General features: G+C 36.2%; 1 protein-coding gene across 7 annotated transcripts in view; it reads left to right on the top strand.

Annotated features, from left to right (window-relative positions):
* The window catches only part of NIN (ninein), a 93,260-nt gene that overhangs the window by 64,777 nt on the left and 4,885 nt on the right, over positions 1–23,598 (top strand). For 4 of the 7 annotated variants that reach the window (XM_072963031.1, XM_072963037.1, XM_072963035.1 and 1 more), the window contains 12 exons: positions 488–613; positions 725–794; positions 2,322–2,537; positions 5,310–5,423; positions 8,167–8,289; positions 9,220–9,333; positions 10,125–10,271; positions 11,496–11,675; positions 12,776–12,925; positions 14,692–14,793; positions 18,809–19,009; positions 22,406–22,519. In XM_072963031.1, coding sequence (XP_072819132.1) covers positions 488–613; positions 725–794; positions 2,322–2,537; positions 5,310–5,423; positions 8,167–8,289; positions 9,220–9,333; positions 10,125–10,271; positions 11,496–11,675; positions 12,776–12,925; positions 14,692–14,793; positions 18,809–19,009; positions 22,406–22,519 — 1,657 coding nt within the window. Of the gene's footprint in view, positions 1–487; positions 614–724; positions 795–2,321; positions 2,538–5,309; positions 5,424–8,166; positions 8,290–9,219; positions 9,334–10,124; positions 10,272–11,495; positions 11,676–12,775; positions 12,926–14,691; positions 14,794–18,808; positions 19,010–20,601; positions 21,124–22,405; positions 22,520–23,598 lie in introns of those variants that run through there. The other 3 variants (XM_072963034.1, XM_072963033.1, XM_072963032.1) reach the window with 2 other exon arrangements.

Below are 23,598 nucleotides of genomic sequence, written 5' to 3'. Positions count from 1 at the left end.
AAAAAAATCGCAAAGTAGACATTAGTGTACACTTCAGTGTGGCCCCTTCGTTTATGTAGTGAATTTTCTTTCTTTAGGTACCCTGGGGCTTAAAACTAAAGCTAATGCAGCTTAGTAAAATGGCTTTTGTCTTTTAGGAGTAGACAGGACTTGAGACTGAAATAAATGAAGTTATTTGCTCAGAGCCGTATGCTTGCCACTGGGAAAGGCAGCAGCCAGGCTGGGCATTGAGTCTCCATTTCTGTGTCCATACTCCAGTGTTTAAGCCACACCTACCTAATGTCTTTTAGTGAATTTCTCACTTCCCAAAAGAAATGAGTCAATATGTCATAGCTTGATTTCCAAGTACCAAGAGACTACTAATTTAGATTTTTCATTTTAACTGGCATGGAATGCTTGTTTAATTGGAAGTTACTAGAAAGTATTTTCCAAAGATGCCAGATGACTGCCGTGTCTAACTTTTTTTTTTTAAATCTCTGTACTTCAGATATGAATCTGAGAAGCTTCAAGAGGAAAATTCTATTTTGAGAAATGAAATTACTACTTTAAATGAAGAAGATAGCATTTCAAACCTGAAATTAGGGAAATTAAGTGGATCTCAGGAAGAAATGTGGTAAGACGTATACTTTAAATGTTCTTAAGGCATTTTTGCAAGGACTATAAAACTATTTTACTTCAACTTTTAAAGCCTAACTCTTAAGTTACATTTTCATTCTCTGTTTAGGCAAAAAATAGAAACTGTAAAACAGGAAAAAGCTGCAGTTCAGAAGACGGTTGAAAATTTAAAGAAACAGGTAAGAAGAGAATATTTCCCAACTTTTCCTGATTCTAAAATTTTCTCTTTTTTTTATTTGAAATGTATAAATTTATAGCACATGCTGCTGGAGATGTAGCTAATAATGGTAAGTTTGTAAATCTTACCATCTGAGTTTCAAATAGAAACTCACCTCAAGCTAATTTTAAACTAGATTTCTGGTTTTTGTGAATATAAGAATGCATATATTATTTTTAGACTCTGAATGCTTAAAACAAGCTTTATAATTGGTGGGAGTAGAGAAATGTTACCTCTAAAACCAAATACTAGCTCTGTCCTTCCTGTGGTTTTGATTAATGTGTGCTCCTTCCTCGTTCCTCCCCATGATTGAAAGCACAAAGTTAAGAACGTAATTTTATAGATGTAGAACACTGGTTAATTGGTATATATTTTCACAGGATTATGACTTATTTAGATAGCTTGTGCCATTCAATGCCCAGTTTGCATAATCTCACAATATGCAATTGTGCGGGGGAAGGCAATTAGGAATCTGTCTGAAACAGTCCAAAGACAAGGGCATCCTGGGAAAAGAGTATTTTCAGCACTTGAAATAGACAAGATGTTAACACCCAAAACATATTTTGTACTCTTACAAATGGCAAAACCCTGTTGAAAAATGGGTAATTGATATGAATGGTCAAGTCACAGAAAGATAGAAGAGAATACATAAAAAGATGGTTAGTTAGCCTCACTAGTAATTAGGGAAGGGCAAGTTAAATGAGTTTCTTTGTTTTCACCTATCAGATTGGCAAAAATTAGATTTATCCATCTAGTACTAGAGAGTGAGGAAATGGATGTACTCAGACATTGCTGATAGGACTGTAAGTTGGTAGCACTGTGAGGAAGCCATTTTGGATGTATCGATCAAAACAGTAATGTGTATGCATACCTTCTAACCCAGCTGCCCCAATTCTATAAAAAGGATCCTGAATACAAAATGCTACTATGTATAAATGAATTTTCCAAAAGATTGTTTTGTTTCTTTACAATTAAAGGAATGATAACAAACCTATATGTCTATCAGTGTGAGAATGGGTAAATACAGTATGGAATGTCTTGATACACGAACACCCTACAGCCACTAAAAATATAGCATGTGGTGGTTTCTGAATGCACTGACTTGGAAAGATAAGAGTCTGTAAGATATTGTAAGTGGAAAGAAGAGACTATCCAAACATCAGAAATGATGCAAATTTTTGTTAAAAAAAACTTATGTGTCTATGGCTGTTGTATATGCTTGGAAAACAATCCGGAGGGATACATATCTGGCTGTGCACAGTGGGGACCCCTGTGGACTGGGATTAGACAGAGTGTCTAGCACTTCTTCATACACTTCTGAATCAACTGACTTTTTAATAATGAGTATGTATCATTTCTGTTATTAAATGTGTGTGCGTGTGTGATACAACTTTATCTGCATAAAGAGGGAAAAAACAACTAGTCTCTGAAAATGTTTTTTAGCAGAAACATGGTAACAGTTTTTAAAACGTATTTCAATTTTAATTAGATTTCAGAATTAAAAACCAAAAACCAACAGTTGGATTTGGAAAATACAGAGCTTAGCCAACAGAATTCTCAAAATCAGAAAGAACTGCAAGAACTTAATCAACGTCTGGCAGAAATGCTGTGCCAGAAAGATGAAGAGCCAGGTCAGAGTACATGTGAGGAGTGGGAACAAGAGAAGTCTAATCTGAAAGATGAACTGGAACACTGCAAAGTGCAGGTATGTTCTGCAGCTCCTCTACAGCCTTTTTGGAAGCAATCCTAAGAAAGAAAAGAAATGCTTGCATTAAATTCTTACACATAAAGTCTTAATAATTAAAACAGAGTGGTGCTGGCACATGAATAGACAGATAAGTGGAATAGAGAGTCTAGAATTAGACCCAAATCCAAATGGGAACTCAGTATGTAACAAAGGTAGATACTCAAGTCACTGGGGTAAAGATGGACTTTTTAATAAGTGGTGCCTGGACAACTGGGTAGACATTTAGAAGTAGATAAAATTAGATCCATATCTTGTATCACACATAAGGGTAAACTAATTGGATTAGGAGTCTAAACATAAAAGATAAAACTATACAAGTACTTAGAAGAAAATGGGGATATTCATCTTTAGCCTTGGTGTAGAGAAAGGCTGTGTAACTATGACTCATAAAGTAGAGGCAAAAAAAAAAAAGATTAAATTTAAAATTTTTACATGGCAAAAAAATACCATAAACAAAGTCAAAAGACACCTCACAAACTGGGAGAAAATATTTGCATCATATTCCACAAAGAGTGGGGCCAATATCCCTACTATGTAAAGAACTCTTAAAAATCAAAGGACTTAGGACCCAAATCTGATAGCAAAATGGGAAGAACACGTGAACAATTCACACACAAAAAAGAGATAAAAAATGGCCCTCAAAACTATGAAAAAAATGTTTAAATTACTCAGAATTAGAGAAATGCAAATAAAACAACACTGCCATATCATTTCTCACCTATGAGATTGGCAACAGTTAAAAAATATGACAACGTATTCTGTTGGCAAGGCTTTGGGAAAACAGGCACTTTCATACATTGCTGGTGGGGATGGAAACTGATACTGTCCTTCTGGAAGGAAATTTGGCAATACCTAACAAAATTACATGTGTACTTACCTTTTATCTCAGCAATCTGACTTCTAGGAATCTACCATAAAGATGCTCCTCCAAAAATATGAAAATTCATACACACAGTGTTGATTATTCATTGCAGCATTGTGTGTAACTGCAAACTATTGGAAACAGCCTAGATGCTCATACATAGGAGAGTGGTTGGATAAATGTGGTGGGTGTAGCCACACCATGGAGTGGTATTACACAGCTTTAAAAAAAGAGAAAGAAAGAATGGATGAAAGAGAAAAATCTCTATTGATATGAAATGATTTCCAGGACATACTCTTATGTGAAAAAAGAAAAGCACAAAAGAGTGTCTAAGAGTGGGTAGAGTATGCATACTACATCCAGGTTAAGAAGGGGACATTAGACAGTACACATGTGCTTGTGCAAAAGAAATACATGGATGGTGAACCAGGTAACTAAAGAGATGGTTACCTATAGGGGGAGAGTAGGAAAGGGATGAAAGAGAGGAATGGGAATGTGATAGAAGGGATGGGGAAGGAGGGGCACTTCCGAGTATCGTTTCATATAACTCTGACACTTAGCACCATAGTAATGTTTCATATACTTTTCACCTGCCCCCTCAATAAACACACAATTTAAACCAGTCCAAAAAATAAAGATGAGGGGGTATGGAAATGGAACACAAACACTAACAAATGAACCTAACTCTATTATAAATGGATAACATAACCACAATGGGGAAGAAAATACATAATTTGGAAATTAGTATCTTGACTGTATACTGTAGGGTTAAGACAAAAAGAAGTGCACATAAATACTCTATAATCTAGCCAGTAAATCTGTTTCTCTTGGGCGTGTATGTTAGTAATTCTTGAGCTACTCTGTATATACTCGAATTGAACAAATAAGTAAATATATTGCAGGTAATAAGAACTGAGTTTCTCACTGCTGGAGAAGGAATTTGGAAGTGGGAAAACTGGGAAGGATAAAATGAACCCTCTGATGTTGGATTGAAATTTGAGTATCAACTTGAGTATCAATTAGTATCAGCTCGGGTTTCTCAATACATAGACAGATACATACAACAGAGGTGTAGATGTGTGTATATGGCTGGAGTGCCCAGATTCTGGTTTCTAAACACTATTATCCTATAAGAAGAACCAGGGCTCGTTGGAAAAATGATTGATTCCAAGGTTGGGGCAGGGACAGTTCAAGATGAGCCTAGAACATCTCATGCCAGAAAGAAAAAAGTGCTCAAAGAGACGGGGGATGTCGAAAGGACACAGTGCACAACCCCAAGAAACTCCTAATGGTCAAAGCTTCAATAAGTTGATCAACAAAGTTAAGTATAGCATAACATAAATGTAATTATAAAATAAATTTAGAATAAAATAAATATCTATAGGTCTGTACTGTTATAAAAAATTGAATAAGTAAAGGGGTGGGAGAAGAAGTACCAGCTCTTCCTTACAGAACTCCAATTAATAAATGTAGAAAGAAAGAAGGAAACAAAGTCTTCATTAGGCAAACACCAGAGTAATGATTGTTGTAAACAAAATCCACTGACGGACACTAAAATGTATAAGCAAAAGCTTAAGGAAAAACAATGTGCGTGGTCTCAAGTATCTCCCCCAAGAGAAAGATAGTAACTTTACGGTGGGAAAATCCGCAAAAATGAACTTAGAAATCATGTTCATGCCATTTTAGTGGAAAGTCTTTTAAAAGGTAGTTTTGGTTAGTTCTAATGAGTATAAGGACAAATGGTCATAAAACAGCATGTCACTGAATTTGCACTCGTGTTTCCTTAATGCTGCCTTTTGTGAACCTATTGAGTTTCCTCGGGCTAAATGAATATGTGTATTATTTGACTTTTTCATTTTTTTTCTTAGTCCTCCACTTTAGTGTCTTCTCTGGAGGCAGAACTTTCTGAAGTTAAAATACAGACTCATATAGTGGAACAGGAAAACCTCCTTCTCAAAGATGAACTGGAGAAAATAAAACAAGTAAGACCGTGTGCTGCTTAGGCGGGGCGCGGGGGCTAGCAGAATATTTACCTGCTGGTCCGTCTTTTCTAGCCACCAAATATCCTTTTTACTGAGTCCTGTTAACTAGCTTACTGCTTAGTAAAGTCGAGGGCTTGCAGTTCAAACCTATTTATCAGGGTTTTGATTGCTGATTCTTTAAATGTTGTTCTAGTTATATAACTTACATATGTTGGAGACTGAAATACTATTATTATAAATGAATCACAACCACTTCAGTTTAAGAAATGTATTGTTCTACTTGCTCCTGGCCAGGTGTCAAAGTAATATTAGTTTATCTAAAAACATGTTCTTGCTCATAACTTTAATAGCTATTCACCCAGGTATGTGAGACACAGTTGAAGCTGGTGCCTTGTCCCGTTTTCTCATAGTGAATTTGAGGCCTCTACCTTGGGCAGAAGAGTAGATTCTAAAGGATTATCAGGGATGCAGTCTCGTCTATGAATTTGGCTTTAAGGAGCATATTTCAAATTTCTACTTTTAACAAAGATCTACTTTTAAATATAGAAGAGGGTTCACCTTAAAGTTATATTCTGAACATTGTCTAATTTTACTCTTTATTCTGAATTTTTCAATGAGTACAGGACTCTCTGAGTTTGAGCAATCCTGATTTACAACGGGAGGATTTAGTTGTTCCATTTTATTTATGTGCTTCACCAAAGGATTACTTTAATATTATGATACCCTTAGATTGTAAAATTCTCTCATATCTATTTAGCCTGTGAGCATAAATGTATCCTTCTCTGAATGCTGAAATATAGAGTGTGCGATGTTTGATCTTTAATTGACTCCTGTAAGTCCGGATTTCCTAATAGGATTATAAGACTCAGGAAATTTGTGTCTCTCATAATGCCTAATAGAGAACTGTTACCTGATAGGTGCTTTTAAGAACCTCTTCAAGTCAGATGCTGCTGTGCAAAGTATATCTTTTCTGCCATAGCAGAAGCTGTCTGTCCACGTAAACATTCCAGAAGTAAAAAGGCCCTTCTGTGGTGTATAAGTATTCCAAAGCTGTTATTACCAAATTCATCCTAATTAACTGGGGCATACTTTTCTCCTTTACCTTTTTCTGTCTGTTGTTTAGTCTTTCAGATGATAATGATGGGTTCCAAATTCATAGCATGGGAAGTGTGTGCTTTGTGATCCTGCCAAGCTATGGGTCAGAAGACAAGGAGCAGAGTTGGGAGTAAAATAGCATAATGAGAACATCATTTGGCATATTTTTATTGCATAATTTTAGAAGCACTGATGTAAATAGTGAGATGGGAAAACAGTGAGCCCTGTTTGCCTCTGGTAGGAAGGTGTTCGTGGCACCTGGACTCTTCTGGATCACAAGAGGAGGATGGTGTCAGCCCACGGTTGCTGCCAGGCAGCTTGGACCTAGCAAACATGTGCTGCTCTGTATGACATAAGGATTCCTTGTTCACAAAACATTTTTCCTTGTACTATCTGTTGCACTGAAGGGAAACACAAATAACATCAGCAGAAGTCGCACGCCAGTCAGTAGACACCCAAAATGGCACCAGGCTTTGTGAGCATCTGGGGATGGGGAGGCGAGGTAGTGAGAAAAGCAGAAGTGTCCTTTATTAAACCAGTGCCCAGGTACTTCAAAGTACATTTTCCTACATCCCGACTTGGTTAGATTTTTAAGGTATGCTGGATTTGTTGCCAGCTGAAGACAGGATTCAACCCATCAAGTCTGTTTTGTCATGCTATTCCTAAAGCTAAATGTAAAAGAACTTAAGGCAGAAAGTAGAAAGATGGCCATAAAATCATAATAGTAATAATTAAAGATTTGAAAGCCACATGAAGAGGGAAATTAAAAACATATGAACTATGGGAAAGGGTTAAGAAGTGTGAGAAACACTCAGCTTCTTTAAAGCAGTGACTGTGGGGAGACGGGGAGTCCTCCCTCACCCCGGGATATTTATCAATATCTAGGGACAATTTTGGTTTTTACAGCCAGTGTATGAGGAGGGGCAGGCGCTCCTGGAATGTAATAGGTAATGCCAGAGATGCTGTTAACCACCCTACAGCACACAGGACAACCCCCCTCAACAAAGAATTAACCTGGCCCAGAATGTCAGTAGTGCCAAGGCTGATGCTGAAAAGGAACAAGTCTTTGGTTTGTCTTGGTTCCACCAACTAGAGAGGAGGAAGCCAGTGTGTCCACACCAGCAACATTTTACTAAACAAGTCAGTTTAGGCATCTTCCAGAGGGAAGGGTACATGGAACAAGCTAAAAATACTGACTGATTTATCTTTAAACTTGCCCTTGTGTTGATACATTGAATTTGGTTGATGCCAATCCTATAGTCTTGGCTGAGATTTTGGAAAAGATTTTTTCTAGGTAAAAAAGCATGAGGAAAACATTTTGTGCCATATGTACATAAGTTAAACTGATGACAGAATGGCAGTATGTTATTTATTTTACCCTGAAGGTGAAACAGAAAGCTAGGACCATAGATAACAATGTCTCGTTGATTTTATCTGAGCAGACATTTCAGTCAGTTGGAGAATCAGGAGAAACCAGCAGGGAACATTTTGTTAAAGTTAATTATAGTCCCCTAGAGTTTATATGTCCTCTGAAATATCTACAGATAGGGAGATAGCAGCAGCCATGAAAATGCCCTGTTTATAAATAAATCTTTATAAACACAGCCATGAGATGTGATGGGAGGGCTCGTTTGTTTATCTCTTACAGCTGCACAGATGTCCGGATCTCTCTGACTTCCAGCAGAAGATTTCTAGTGTTCTAAGCTACAATGAAAAACTGCTTGAAGAAAAGGAAGCTCTAAGTGAAGAATTAAATGGCTGTGTTGATAAGGTAGTAAAAATAAGACTTTTTACCGTCATTGTACAATGTGTACCATGATGAGCATTTCCATAATGCACAGTGGCACATGGGCCTGCCATGTTAGCCTGAAAGTCTTCTGGTGCAGCACTGTGGCTGGCATTTTGTGACCTGAGACCATGAGGATTTTAGTAAGAGTCTGGATTTGTTGTTTAGTATTTATATTATTAAATATAGTAATATAAAGTTTGTCTCATTTTAATAAGTAACCATGCTACTTAATATACAATGTTATTTAAATATATCACTATTATACCTATATAATATAAATATTATTGTATTTAATAATCTGAAACCCATTACATTACATAGGCTTTTTTTTTTTTTTATGTGTTCCCTAGCAATTCCAAAAACACTGCTTTTGTTCCACCTGCCTTCATAGGCAGTCCATATTTCCTATTATGGCACACTCTTGAGGTTTCTAACTGCCTTCCAGCCCACCATCTCACCCACAAAACACGAGGCAATGAGAAAGAAAAATGGAAATTCCCAAAGAGAAGAGACTCCTCAAAATTAAAGGTAGAAAAGGGAGTTAAACAACAAGTTTATACTGTATAGCACAGGGAACTATATTCAATATCTTCTAGTAACTTATGGTGAAAGAGAATATGAAAACGAATATATGTATGTTCCTATTATGACTGAAGCATTATGCTGTACACCAGAAATTGACACAACATTGTAAACTGACTATACTTCAATTTAAAAAATATATATACGTATATATATATATATTTTTTAAAAGCAAATTGAAAAGGGAGTTAAGACATCTCTCTTACCTTGCCCTGATCCCCCATGTAAAGAGATGGTACTTGATTCTTTCAGTATAAATGTAGGCATATGAATTGAGACTAGACATGTTTGCAAAAATGCCCTGTTAACTCTATTCTTTTCCTGAAACAGTTGGCAAAATCAAGTGTTTTAGAGCACAGAATTGCTACTATGGAGCAGGAACAGAAGTCTTGGGAACACCAAAATGAAAGCTTAAAGTCACAGCTAGTGGCTTCACAGGAAAAAGTATGTCAATAATTCTTGTTTCATCCTCACAGTTAATATTTTCCTAAGTCTTCCAACAGAACCCCAGTGGAAAGAATGTTCCAGGTGAAAGTGGCTGAAGAGGGCTCAAAATGATTCAGTGTAACTCATATTTGACACATGCTTACAGAATAGTGAAATGACTGAACAACAGTTCCTTCAAAGTTCATTATTATGAAATAATTTTGAGGTTATCTCATCATTATGAGATTACTTACTTATGAAAGCTTAAGAATAGTGTGTAAAAATGAATGGTTGTTTCTAATTTAGAAATAGGATTTATAGAGCAGGTTCACGTCCTTTTATAGTTAAAGAACTCTATCAACATTCCTTTTACCAACTTACTTTTTTTTAACTGAAATATATATGAGATGTTTAGCATGGAGTAGGGTTCTACAAAGATATGTTTTTATTTTCAACCAAGAGGTCCTTTCTTTATATACCAACCCCACAAAATTCAGTAAAACCATCTTTTGTGATGCTGGTTGGTACTCACTGGTTTTGAAAGATATTAGTTGGTAATATACCAGATGACTAAATCAGCAATACCTTGTTCTAGACATAGTTCATTGCTGTCCTAAACATAATTAAACATCCTGTAAAGATACATAACATCCTGGGTTTCTACTGAGCTGTGGAAAAGAGCTGGATATAGTAAGTAGAAGAAGAAGGGGACTTGGAGTTCTCTTGTCTTAGCTCATTTGTATGTGGACGTGCTACAGATGAGACCATGAGGATTTGTGTCGCAGTGTGAGATTGTTCTCATGATGCAGGTTCAGAATTTAGAAGACACCCTGCAGAATGTAAACCTGCAAATGTCCCAGATTAAATCTGACCTGCGAGTGACTCAGCAGGAAAAGGAGGCTTTAAAACAAGAAGTGATGTTGTTACACAAGCAACTTCAGAATGCTGGTGACAAGGTAATTTCTTCTCTGTTGAGGTATGACTTTATACAGCAAAGTGCACAAATTTTAAGTCTATAACTTAATTAATTTTATACATATATATGTATACACTAATGTATGATATTTTACCTATATATAGATGTATATATATTTGTGTTTGTGTAACTAGCTCAAAATATAGAACATTTCCAGCACCCAGCAGGCTCTCTTGTATCCCTTCCAGTTGATAATCCCAAGGGAACTACTTCTCTACCTTCTGCAACCATAGGTTAGGGATGCTGGTTTCTGAACTTCACATAAATGGATCTATAATGACAAGGTTATTTTTTGTACTGTTCAAGTCAGAAGACCATGGCTGAGTTATTTTGTAGTAATAAAACTAAAACATTTTGATGTTGTAGAAAGTGTGTCTCATTTTAATATATCACAACGCTGCTTCATCTGTGTGCAAATTAAGAACAATGTATGGATGTTAGCCTTGGTAGATATTAAGATTTTGTCCTACATAAAAGGAGGCACTAAATTCTGCTACTTTATTTCTTGGTAATCCTTTTCTTTAACTGTGATTAAAAAACAAAAACAAAAACATAATAGTTGTTTCCAGATTACTTCTGGGCTGACATTTGTCTCAAAATGATATCGTACCTTTTTTTTTGTTTTTCATACTTTGGCTTAAAAGTCAAAGCCTTATCTAGTTGTGTTACCTTTATGAACAATTTTTAAAGCACTTTTCAGGATCCAAAAAATCACTGTGGTAACTTAAAGCATATTCCTGAGTTCAGACCTTAATTACATGGATGATATGTGCTTTGGATTCTAAAAAAGGATTATGATTGCATGTGTGAAAATGAAAGTAGAGTTCAGCATGTTAAAGCTTCCAAGTTAGCAGTAAACTTCAGAGTTCTCTTTGCACCCTCTGTTAACCAAAAGAGTAGTTATTTGGGTTCAAAGAATAACTTCATAAAAATGAGGTAATTTTTAAGGCCACCAATCTCTGTGCACTTGGGTCCTGTATGGAACTAGGAATTGCCCTGCAGTCATCTTTGCTATTAGATTTGATGTTTCTATTTTATCAAAGACTGTTTTAAGCAGAGATTTTCCAAACCTTTTTGAAAAAGTCAAAACCCAAGAATATTGTTTTATTTATACCTAAATATACATGTGCTCATTCTCATTAGAAGACATTCAAAACAGAAATCAGCTTGATTTTAAGGCTTAACTCTGCAATTCTCTCCTAAGATTTGGGCTCCAGAAATAGCCACCTATCCATCAGGATTCCATAACCAACAGCAAATGCTGTCTTGGGACAAGTTGGATTACCTGATGAATGAGGAACAACAGCTGCTTTGGCAAGAGAATGAGAGACTCCAAACAGTGGTCCAGAACACCAAAGCAGAACTCATACACTCCCGGGAGAAGGTAAGTTGAAAAGTTGCACATGGTGGTGTGTGTTTGAAAATGAATGAGATGATTGCAGTGATTCTAGGGTATGGATTTGAGTATTCTGCTGCAGGAGACTTATTTTCAGAATGTATAATTTATCATTTACTTGCAATATAATTTTATCATATGTCTATATCATGTTTTTCATTTCATATAAGCAGTGGTAAATTTAAATCTGTGCTTTTATGAATGGAAATTATGTTAACCATATATTCCTCATTCAAGTAGGCTAGCTGCTGAGACTGGTAGTACAAAAATGGCAAAACTAGACTCAAATCTTATGGGTCTAAGTCCTTGCAAGAGAAAAGGTACCCCTTTTTAAAGACTCAGCATTTCAAGGTTAGAATGGTCCTTGAAGATAATCTTTTCCAATAACTACACTGATATTTAAAGTCTTTACCTCTGCTAAGTAGTCGACCAACTATGTTTAACCTACGCTTAAATACCTCTTTGAAGGAGGAACTCTCTTTTTTAAGAGTCACAGATACTCACTTAGAACGCCTACACTGTGCCAGAAACTCTGCTGTCAGTAAAGTTACAGTGTTGAACAAGACTAAACATGGTCGCTGTCCTCATGGAACTTAGTTGATGTAAACGCATTGTTTCAGGTGTGAAGACTCCAATACAAAGTCACTGGAACTGTCACTCCCTTCACTCCTAAAAGTTATGCTTACAGCAGAGCAAAGGTGCCTAGGACTATGTCTGTTCTCTTGGCAGCCACATCGCGATTCTCAGTGGTTTGGCTGAGCCAGAAGTGCCCACTTCCCTGTCTGATCCATTCAGTGTTGGGATTTTAGACCCAACTGGACGAAAGATAGATTTGTCTAGGGAGGATCCTTTCAAATCCAAAAAAGTAGGCTTCAGGAATTGGCAGATCTATATACTTCAATTAAAAAATAATAATAAATAATTTTAAAAGTTAAAAAGAAAGAATTGGCAGACTTGACTGGAAAAAGTTTTTTTTATAACAGAACAAAACACAAGTACTGAATAAAAACTTTCCTTATGTTTGCTTTTTGTTTTTCCTGGCTGGGTGGTTATTTATTAGCACTTCTTTCTCTTACACTTGTTTTTAGGTCCGTCAACTGGAGTCCAACCTTCTTCCTCCTAAGCACCAAAAACATCTGAACTCATCAGGTACTGTGAAGCCCACAGAGCAGGAGAAGTTGAGCTTAAAGAGAGAGTGTGAACAGTTTCAGAAGGAACGATCTCCTACTACTAGGAAAGTGAGTTTTTGCGAGTTTATACCAGTGTCTTTGTTCTGACTGTGATGCGTCCCTAAGTGTATGTTGCTTCCCCTGCATGCTTCCAAGGAAATGATTACAATGGCATACTCTGGTTCTTCCTTATATCTGTGCTTTTGTAATCTTGTCAAAACAGTAGCATAGTTCTTTTTGACTGGGTGATCACTGAAAAGGAGTAATTTAAGTTTTCATAGAGAGGATGGTAATCATCTTCATTAATATCACAAGCCTTTACAAGTTAGTAAAACATATATATACCCTCAATATTAGGAATATCTTAATATGGTTTATATTAGTTATCTATTGCTCTGTAACAAACTAAAACAGCAAAAATTTATTGTCTCAGTTTCTGTGGGTCAAGAATTTGGAAGCAGCTTAACTGAGTGGTTCTGGCTCAGGGTTTCTCAGGTCTGAGGTTGCAGTCCAGATATCAGATGAGGCTGCATTTACCTGAAGGCTTCACCAGAACCAGAGGATCCACTTTCACGTTCATTCGTATCACTGTTAGGAGGAGGCTTCTGTTCCTTGCTGGCTGATTGCCAGAGGCTCAGCTCCTCACCACCTGGGCCTTATCTCAGAATGTGGCAATGAGTGATATGAGAGTGATCCCAAAAGACCAAGATGGAAGCTGTAGTGTGTTTTATAAGCTAATCCCAGAAGTGACACACCATTATTTCTGCTCTATTCTGTTGGTCACACAGACTAACTCTGGTGTAGTGTGGGAGGGGATATTGCAAGGCTGTGAATACCAGGAGATAGGAATCACCGGGGACCATCTTGGAGGTTGGCTACCATGTGGTTAAACCTCTGTAGCACCACTCAGTTTGCTTTCTATTCTTTGTTCTAACTTAGAGTTCTAGACCAATGTTACTCTGGGAGTTCTTGTTTGTTACTTTTCTTTCTTTCTTTTTCTAAACTAAAACTCAGAGTTTTCACCACAGGCATACCTTGGAGGTATTGCGGGTTCAGTTCCAGACCACCACAATAAAGTGAGTCACAGAACAGTTATATTTCCACTATGCTGTAGTCTAAAAACAACATAAATACTTTAAAAAAATCTTTATTGCTGAAAAAATACTAACAACCATCATCTTCAGCAAGCTGTAGTAGTGACATCAAAGATCACAGAACACCATAACAAATATAATAATTAAAAAGTTTGATATATTGCAAGAATTATGAAGTGTGGCACAGAGACACAAAGTGAGCAGATGCTGTTGGAAAAGCGGCACCAGTAGACGTGTTCCACACAGGGTTGCCACAAACTTTCAGTTTGTAAAAAAACTCCCTATCTGTGAGGCTCAGTAAAAGCCAAGTGCAATAAAACAAGGTATGCCTATGTTTCCTTCCTCTTCTGAAAATTATTGTTTGTTTAAAAATCTGGGAAGAATGATGAACAGTCATTTACTTTCATTATAAAATTTTCATAAATTTTTTTTAAGTTTGTGAGAGTTATGACCATTGTCAGTAAAGCCACCTGCCTTAAGGAACCTATTCTATGTGAGGAGTGGTGATTAAAAAGTAAATCAACTATACTTCAATTTTTTTTTAAACATAAAAAACTAGACTACTTAAATGTAATCAAGGCACTGAATTATACTGTATGCTGTTTTCCCTCGATGAATGAACTCAGTTTTCTTTCATGAGTTGAGATTTCTGACTAGTGTAAATTTGTCAAAATAAAGTAGAGCAACTCAGGTGTTTTTTTTTTTTTCTTAAGGGTTTGTTGTTGTTGTTGTTTTTAACAGGTTAGTCAGATGAATTCCCTTGAACGAGAATTTGAAACAATTCATTTGGAAAATGAAGGCCTGAAAAAGAAACAAGTAAAACTGGATGAGCAGCTAATGGAGGTACGTTTTTTAAGCAAATGGCCCTAGCTATGAAGAATATTTTAATCCATGAATGAGCCATTTGTTGAGATAAACTAGCATAGTGTTAGATTCCTATTATGAAAACAATGAAAATCTAAGTGTACTGCCAAGATGGATTCTTTGGTCTGTCTTACCAAGTTTGACAGATATTTTTGCTAATTACACAGTCATAGGAATACATACTGTTTCACCAAGGAAGGAATAATGTTGATTATCCTAAAATGCAAGGACCTGCACTTCAACAAATTCAAGTGGCAAAGACTCAGTCCAATACTGACCAAGAGGCTGAGAGCTCTCGCTCTATTGCTGTAGTTGTAATAATTTTCCTGATACCTCCCATAATGTCATGTTTTATAGATATGATTGCACTCTAACAACCTGCTTAGTTAGGAAATGCATGCAGGGAATTAAGAGCATTAGCATTTAGAGGTTTAATTTTCAAGTGTTGCCATTGTTCACAACTACATTTGTAACTCAGCACCGCCTTGTGAGAGGGACATCTGTTAAATATGAAAATGGATTTGTAAAACTTGGCAGCTTGGACACTGAGTTTCCTGTCTAATAGACTGCTTTCTGAATACTGAGTTACAAATATATGATATAAAACAACCTATGTTAAATCCTCCTTATTAAGTAAAAATTTCATTGAGTTACTTGGCTTTGGGTAGATCAAAATATTAACCCAACATTTAGTGACCTGTAAAATTTATATAAGGTAGAGAGGCATGGGTAGAAAATGTCTTTTTGTGTTCTTAAAAAGTATTATGTATACAGATATTTTTAAACCAGAATTATAGGAGGGAAATGAGATATTTAAATACTTTCTTTTATGAAGCTGGAAACATGCAAAGGTAAGTTTCAGTAGATGCTTAGTTTTAAATATGAAATATGGGCAAACACATCACATTGACATTTAAATGTCAGTTTTATGTTCTCTGATTTATCCGTTAATAGGGAGATTAGTGGAACTATAAAGAATGAAATCCAAACTATTTTTTTCTTTCTCTGACAGCATATAATAAATGTGTTCAAAACCTTGAGCTGCAGGCTGTGTTTAGATGTAGATATGCTTTTCTGATAAAATAATTATATGCTCTAATGAATAAAATATCTGAAGCTAAGTGTGACATGTCTGGTACCAAAGTAACAAGTAGCAGGGTGTACTTAAGCACTGTTAGAGCCTCTCCACGTGCTCTGCCAACAGGCCAGTTCTTCTTCCACCTGCTCTCTGGCCTCAGAAGCCACCTTCTCTCCAGGTCCTACTCTAACATTATTAGTCATCAAAAACAATTTCCCCTCATGACCTTTCTCCATGATCTAGGAGTAAATACTTAATAATGGATGAGAGAAATTGAGTGTTTTTGGCACTGGAGCTGAATAACTAAAGAAAAAGCATGAGTTTTCAATTGGAACACTGAAAAGAACATCTCATACACTATTCTAACAAAACTTTCATCAGGAAATAAGACTGAGCTATTAACTCTGTACAGACATACAAATTCTATTCTTTAGCAGCTTTATTAAATGTAATTCACATACTACACAGGTCACCTGTTTAAAGTGTCTAATTCAGTGAGTGTGGGTATATAACATTATCTTTTTAAATTGTGGTAAGTATAAACATAAAAATGGTTAAAATGGCAAATTTTGTGAGGTGGCATTCAGTGGCACTAATTACATTTATAATGTTCCACAACCATCACCACTGCTTCTAAAATTTTTTCATTATCCCAAATAGAGACTCTAACCATTAAGCAGTAACTCTCCATTTCCTCCTTCCCACTAGCTCTACAAATTGCATTTTTATGTCATGGTATCTATAGCTTAGGCCAAATTTGGCGATGAACAATGGTTTTCACATTGTTTTTTGTGTCCAACTCACCTAAGGGATAGGTACCTTCCTCTTGCTCTGGGATGGATTCTCAGCAGGTTCAGGGGAGGGGCAGTAGGCAGGCAGAGAGATGCTCCTACAGCAGAATCTTTGGGATCAAGGAATTTAGGAAAAACTTTCTACGTGATTCTGATCTGATGTATTCATTCCTTGGGGGGAAGGGGTTTCTCCTTGTCCCTGTGTGCCAGTTTAAAAGTCACTGATGTAATATAATACTCCTACCACAGTGTAATTAAAGATACTGAATCACTAGACAAGGAAATGGAAGAATTTGACTCCCACTCCAGGATTTTTTTCAACTCTATGAGGAAATGTTCTATAAACAATTCATTTTGAACACTCCAAAAAAAAAAAGGGGGTTATAGACTATCAGCAGTTCTCAAAGTCTGTTGTGTACCTCTGATAGCCAACAGTTCAGACGCTTGAACAACAAAAATGTTTTATAGCTTATATTCTGCATTTCCAAATGGCAAGGTTTGTTTAACATCAGATCCATTCCATACTGGACTTGGAATCTTCTGAATAATTATACTGGGATGGGCAGAGGCAAAGGTAGCAAGTTCAAAAACCAACTAAATTGCAATAGGTGAGAAAGTGGCTGCAGAATTGGAGCTATAAGATATTTTAGTATCTGTAAAATTTATATACAGAGAAATGTAAATGTTGGTCCTTTATGAGTGCCTACTGACTAGCGCACATTGTTCAGGTATATAATATTGAACTGTTCTTTCTCTTTATAACTCGAACTTTTCTTCCTCTTTTGTAACTCCTGTAATTTTCTTTTGTTTTTTGTTTTATCTGTGGCTAACCTGTACCTAGAACTCTGTGGTTGGAACTAGCAGAGAAGGGTGCAGTTCTCTGCCTGAGATAGTGTGTGAAGGTAGAACAATCTCTTTCAATGAATTTCATAGCATGCCAACACCTCATTAAACTCCTTGTTCATGTAGTCATTTCTACTGACTGTAACAGTTAATAAAAACTTAAGGTAAGAGCCAATATTCATTTTCATTTTGCTTCAACTGTGGAATGTCTCTGTTTACATTTATATCAGGATTTTCCTCAGTATTTAAAAATGTGTGAAGAAAATCATCCCACTGATATAAAGTCAAGGGATCATAATTCTTCATATTATTTATTCTTGAAAATAAAGTGGTGGGTTTTCTGAATCTCTAAATAGAAATATTTCAAAATGGGTAACACCCCACCTCAGAAAGAAATTCAGATATAAGGAAATGAATAGTGGCTCTGAAGTTTCATGGTAACATTTTAATTGTAGTTGTGTCCTAGAGAGCCTTTTCCCCTTCTCACAAGCCTGGGGGTACTTCTTCTTGACTTTGGTACTTGGTCAAGTTTGTTGCATGACTTCCATTGAGCCGTCTGTCTGCTGAATGTGTTGACAGCTGGGAAGTGGCATGCTGCACCAGCCAAATGTAGCGCATTCTCCTCCTTTCCCTCGCCCCAACTTTGATTGGCATGTGATACACATACCATTTCCTCACTGTCTTGAACAAATACTTTTATCCCATGTACTTCAAAGCCCAGATGTTCTAGGGTATCACATTATAGCCTAGAATTGCCTGTATGATAAACTAAGGTAGGCTAAAATAATTTTAGGTATGAGATCCTTCAAAAAAAAATGCTAACTTGGAAAAAATGTAGCCATTGAATATTTGCTTATGAGAATCTTTAAGAATGATAAGTAAAGTGGCAAAACCCTAAAGCATAACCACTTTCTCCCCTTAGCCTATTCCAACCTGTTTTTTAAAATTTTAAGAGAGGCATAATTAAATGTTCTAGTGTAAGGAAAAAAATGAAGTAGAATTCAGACATATGTACATCGTGTACCTCATGTCCTTATGGTCACTCATGAGTGAGGAAGTACAATTTTTTAAGTCTAAAGCTTTTAAGAAGGCCTGCTTATTCATTAAATATATTGCCTCCTAAACAAAATGATTCTTTATTCTTACTCAGGATCACGTGCTGTCCTGTTTTCAAGTTATTTAATGAATTCATAGTCTTCCTTACTCTCTGCTTGCCACCTTAGAGGGCAGCTCTGTGGTTGAAGGTACTGCAGCTGATCAGGCCTTTGCCCTTACCCTCCAGATGCAGCGCCTGAGGTCCACTGCGATGCTTAGCCCATCCCCTCATGCTCGGGATCTGCCGCTGCTCCAGCAGCAAGTCTGTCCGATGGTTCCCAGGGAGCAGTTTCTGCAGCTTCAACACCAGCTGCTGCAGGCAGAAAGGATAAACCAATGTCTGCAGGAGGAACTTGAAAACAGGACTTCTGATACCAACACACCACAGGTATGAAGATCTTTCTCTAATAGTATACTCAGATCACCTAGTTTAATTTTACCTGTTTGTTTGAAAGTTATACCAGTTCAAACGTGGGGATGAAGAAGCGAAGTCTTCTCTCTAGACTTTTACACCTTGCCTGTATTACAAATCCACAGAACTGCAGTGCTGCTCTGGTTTTGGTGTCTTCAGTGCTGCTTTTGAGCTCTCAGCCTCTGTGCTGTGTAATTAAGTGTTCTGGGTCTCCTTTGCACATTTGTAATTGATGATGAAGTATCAGGATCACTTGAGCTCTGCACACTTGACCTAACACTCTTGTCTGATGCCAAAAACATTATAGAATTCAAGTGCAGCTCTAGGCTATGTATTACTAACAAAGCATCCTGGGTTTTCCTGTACTAGAGAGAGTGCAGCCTGCTGAGTTCCATGGAATGCATAAATGGGGACTTTTCACAACTAACAAAGTAGAATGTGTGATTAGTGACTTTTTTAGTTGACATAGTTTATTTAACTTAATTTTTAATGCTCTAACTTGAAAAACTTTTTTAAAGAAAATATTTTCCCCTTCCCTTAGAATTAGCGTCATCCCAGCTCACTACCAGACACAATCTTTTATTACCAAGGTTTTCGAAGTTATTTCTCTGTAGTGTTTCATTCATGATCCTCCTTTTTCAAGTCTCAACTCTTTAGTCTTGCCCATTTAGTCTATTCAGAATTAGAAATAAAATAAAAAATACTCCTTAGTTTGTAGAATTCTAAAATAATTCGTTCTAGTTTGGCTATTCTTTTTTCAAATACCTTGCCTCTCAGCAGACATTTGACAAGGAATTTCTCAACTCTTTCTGTAAACCCCTCAAAGTGGCTTTGCCAAGTCACATTAGCACCATAATTGTATACTGGAGCAATTCTGTTTTCTTCTCCTTTTAATATATCTATGCTTTTGCATGATGTACTTCTGTCTTCTTTCTAACAGAGGTTTAAAATCCATGTTTTTGGAAGCTTCCTATATTTCAATTCAATTTCCAAATACTGAAATTTAATCAGGAGTTGTGATGGTGGGTATTAGATGCTTCAAGTCTTCCTTACAGAACTGAATTATAAACCTGACCTCAGTTTTTAACGGAATATTAAACCAAATGTTTAGGCTAAGATCCTGCACACTGCTTTCTCGTCTGCACTGTTTTCAAAGTGTGCTCTTCCCACACCACCCACCGATGTTTCAAAGTAAAAAATAGCCTTTTACTCTAATTACTTCAGGATTTGATAGATAAAAACTGGCAAGACTTTTATGCTAAAAAAAAAATTCCTCCAGTGAGATGGCAGGGTGGACTGCTTATTGCTCTCACTAGACCACAGCAGGCTCTCCTGATTCCGGTAACTAAGCTGACACTAATTTTAAGAATATGGAACATTATTAGAATCTGTATGTTGTCTGTGTGTGATTTGATTTCCTCTGCCTTTGTGTTCCTTCGCTTGTGTATGTAGTATTGATGTGTGCTTTTAAAAATTGTTTGCATTATAAATGTGTGAATTTAGACTCCCCCCTAAAAAACATAATCTTGACATCGGGGTGAAGTGTACCACTTGCCTTCTTTCTCTAGGCCTTGCTACCGGAGCAGCGAGCGGTGCATGCAGATTCCTACAGAAGGATTGGGCACCTGTGAAAACTGGGCTGTTATTGATGGCATTTCTTACCATGGCAGACACTCAAATGCACACACTCATGCACACCACACAAACACAGAGCCATAAGCTGAGAAATATTTTGGAATCAAGTGATCTTTTAAGTTTATTGTTGTTGTTGTTATTATTATTATTATTATGCCTTTGCAGTATTATGTTTCTTATTTATGTAGAAATGAGATTCTGTGAATCAAATTCACGAATTTCAGTTTGTTATAATTATTTATACCATTTAAAGAGTGTGGATTTGAGATTCTTGAAAGGATGTAGTCTATATATTTTCTCATTCCATATGTTGTAACTATTTTTAACAAATTATTACTTTTATATATGGAATTTGAAGAAAATCAGGGTTATTTATACTGTTTTATATAAGATGTATAATACTTTTTTGACAGGAAAAAGGAAATTTTTGATGAAATAAAATAAATTTTAAATATGACTGCTTTTGTTTTTCCTTTCTCTACTCTCTTGCCATGCCCTGTGTTCTTTGAATTGTCTGTTATTTTTTGTTTTGCCTTTTTTTTAAGGCAACTGGAAATTGGGCATTTTCCATTTATGTTTGAACTTTAAAAAGCCATTATATCTTTTAAAACGTAGAATTTTTAGATGTTCTGGAGGCCTGTTTCTTGAAATTTACTTTGTGCATTAATCTTCTGCTTACTACAATTTTTGTCTTCAAATTAGTTGCACAGTTTAGTTTCTTTTATGCCTGAATAAATGCTATTATTTAATATCCAAACAAATGTTAGCTTTTAACTTACATTTGATCATTCTATGTGCTTATTTAAAGGACACCTTTTTGAAAGTATTTTTAAGGACAGGTTATGCCATCAGCCATTAACACCTGAGTTTTGCTTAAACATTTGAAGAACATTTTAAAATCTGAAATTCCTTATATGAACATTTTGGTGGACTGGGAGAAGGGGCATTCAGTCCCACTCTAAATCTTCTTCTAGGTCCCTCTGCTCTCCAAAACCCACAAACTCCTTAATCTAGCACTGCTGTGTGAGGGGAGAAGGACAAGCTGTTTTTTGTTTTTTCCCTCTATTTTATCTAGGAGTTGTTTATGGGGAGAAGATTTTCAGTTTTAAATCTATTCCAATGATAAACCCATCCTTCAATCCAGATATTTGCTTCAATTGACAAGTCAATTTGGGAAACTCATAACTAGAATAACTAGCAGGAAGAGGCTCATTATTATGAAGAATAAATTATTAACACCCTCACAGTAATCAGCAATTTCAAAGGAAAAAGACACACACTGCTACTGATTAAAAATGTTAGGTGATCCTGAATAAACTTAATTTTTGTTTACTTTGTTGTTGAAAGGCCCACAGTATTGCAAATACCCAAATCACAGATGAAAGGTTGACAACCATTTTTTAATTAACTTTTGATAATACCTGTTTTACTATAAGAAGTACACATAGGTCTTAAATTATGGGTTTTAAGAATTTTGCTTTATCTCAGGGGAAGATAGTAACACAGGTAAGATTTTTTTTTTAAATTTTTGATTCTTTCTCTGATAGGGTTACTATTCTCACACGTGCAACCCATGCAGTGTTCAGAACTTCCATTTCATCAGAAATCCACCCTTCCTGTTACAAAGGCAAACATTTGCTGTCCTTTCTCTAGGCATCTTGTGGGGAAAATTATCTACTAGTGTTTTTGTGTGCGATAATTTTCAAATGAGAATATACTTTTCTTTCTTTCCTTCAGGAAAACCAGGAACACCTGGTAACTGTCATGGAGGAACGAATGATGGAAGTTGAACAGAAGTTGAAGCTGGTGAAAAGACTTCTTCAGGAGAAAGTGAATCAGCTCAAAGAACAAGTGAGACTCCCAGGTCATCTCTACCCACCCACCTCACATTCCAGTTTTAACTCCAGTTTTACATTCCTTTATTGCTATTAACTTGTTAACTTTCATTGTCTAATAAGGGCAAATCCTATTATAAATGTTTAGAAGAACTTAGGATTCACTCTCTCCCATACCACTTCAAAAATAAGAATTCTGTATTCTACATTATTTTTTCCAAAGCTCTTTTGAGTCATATGTTAGTCTGCAATTTTAAAACATGTATATTTGCTAACAGTGATTCACATGGACCTAAAGCATTTCTAACGAGGTTCAACTCAAATTGAATTTTTATAGTTTTTTTTCCCAAGAGAAGAAATATTCCCATTTAAATAAATAGAAAGTTTACATTGGTAAAAAAAATTAGGGGTAATAGATATAACTTTAGCTTTCCTATTTACAACAACTATGACAACCTCAAAAACTACCTTATGGTTACAGCCAGACTCCAAAACGCTGTGTTTTGAATTAGAATCTGACTCTGAAATCCAGGATCACTAAGTAGTACCTTGATCCTTTTCTCATGCTGGCGGCAGGTGTGGCCTCAGTGTTTAGAAATTTTGTGTGTATCCACTGCAAAAAGGACTACTTTTTAGGAAAGTTTTATAACTTCTTTGGAATCTGAGATTGAGATGAACTATGGCAGGGGGTGGGGTGGAAATTGCCCAACCTGGTTTTTTAGATTCATAAAACCGAAGAATAATAACCCCAAGAGAAAGTCTTAATGCAGAGGTAGATACAGTTCTTTGCACTGTATCGTAATACACAGAATAGAGATAAAGTCCTATACAAGCATTTACTGAGTCAACCCTTTAATCATTTATTCAACACGTAGTTACTACATGCCAGTTCCTGTTTTAAGCACTAGAGACAGATCAGCGAACAAAACAAAACCCCTGCCTATACGGAGTGTAGTTCACCTACAAGGTACTGAGCATTTGGCCAGGTAGTACTTTCAAAAATATAGAAAATGCGTAACATACGGGTTGTGGACATCTATAAACACTTTGGCATTAACAGTTCATCCTGTCCTGGGAGAAGCAAAAGAAATGAGA

Source organism: Vicugna pacos, chromosome 6 (assembly GCF_048564905.1).
Source record: "Vicugna pacos chromosome 6, VicPac4, whole genome shotgun sequence".
NCBI lineage: Eukaryota > Metazoa > Chordata > Mammalia > Artiodactyla > Camelidae > Vicugna > Vicugna pacos.
This window is presented reverse-complemented; position numbering and strand designations above follow the sequence as displayed.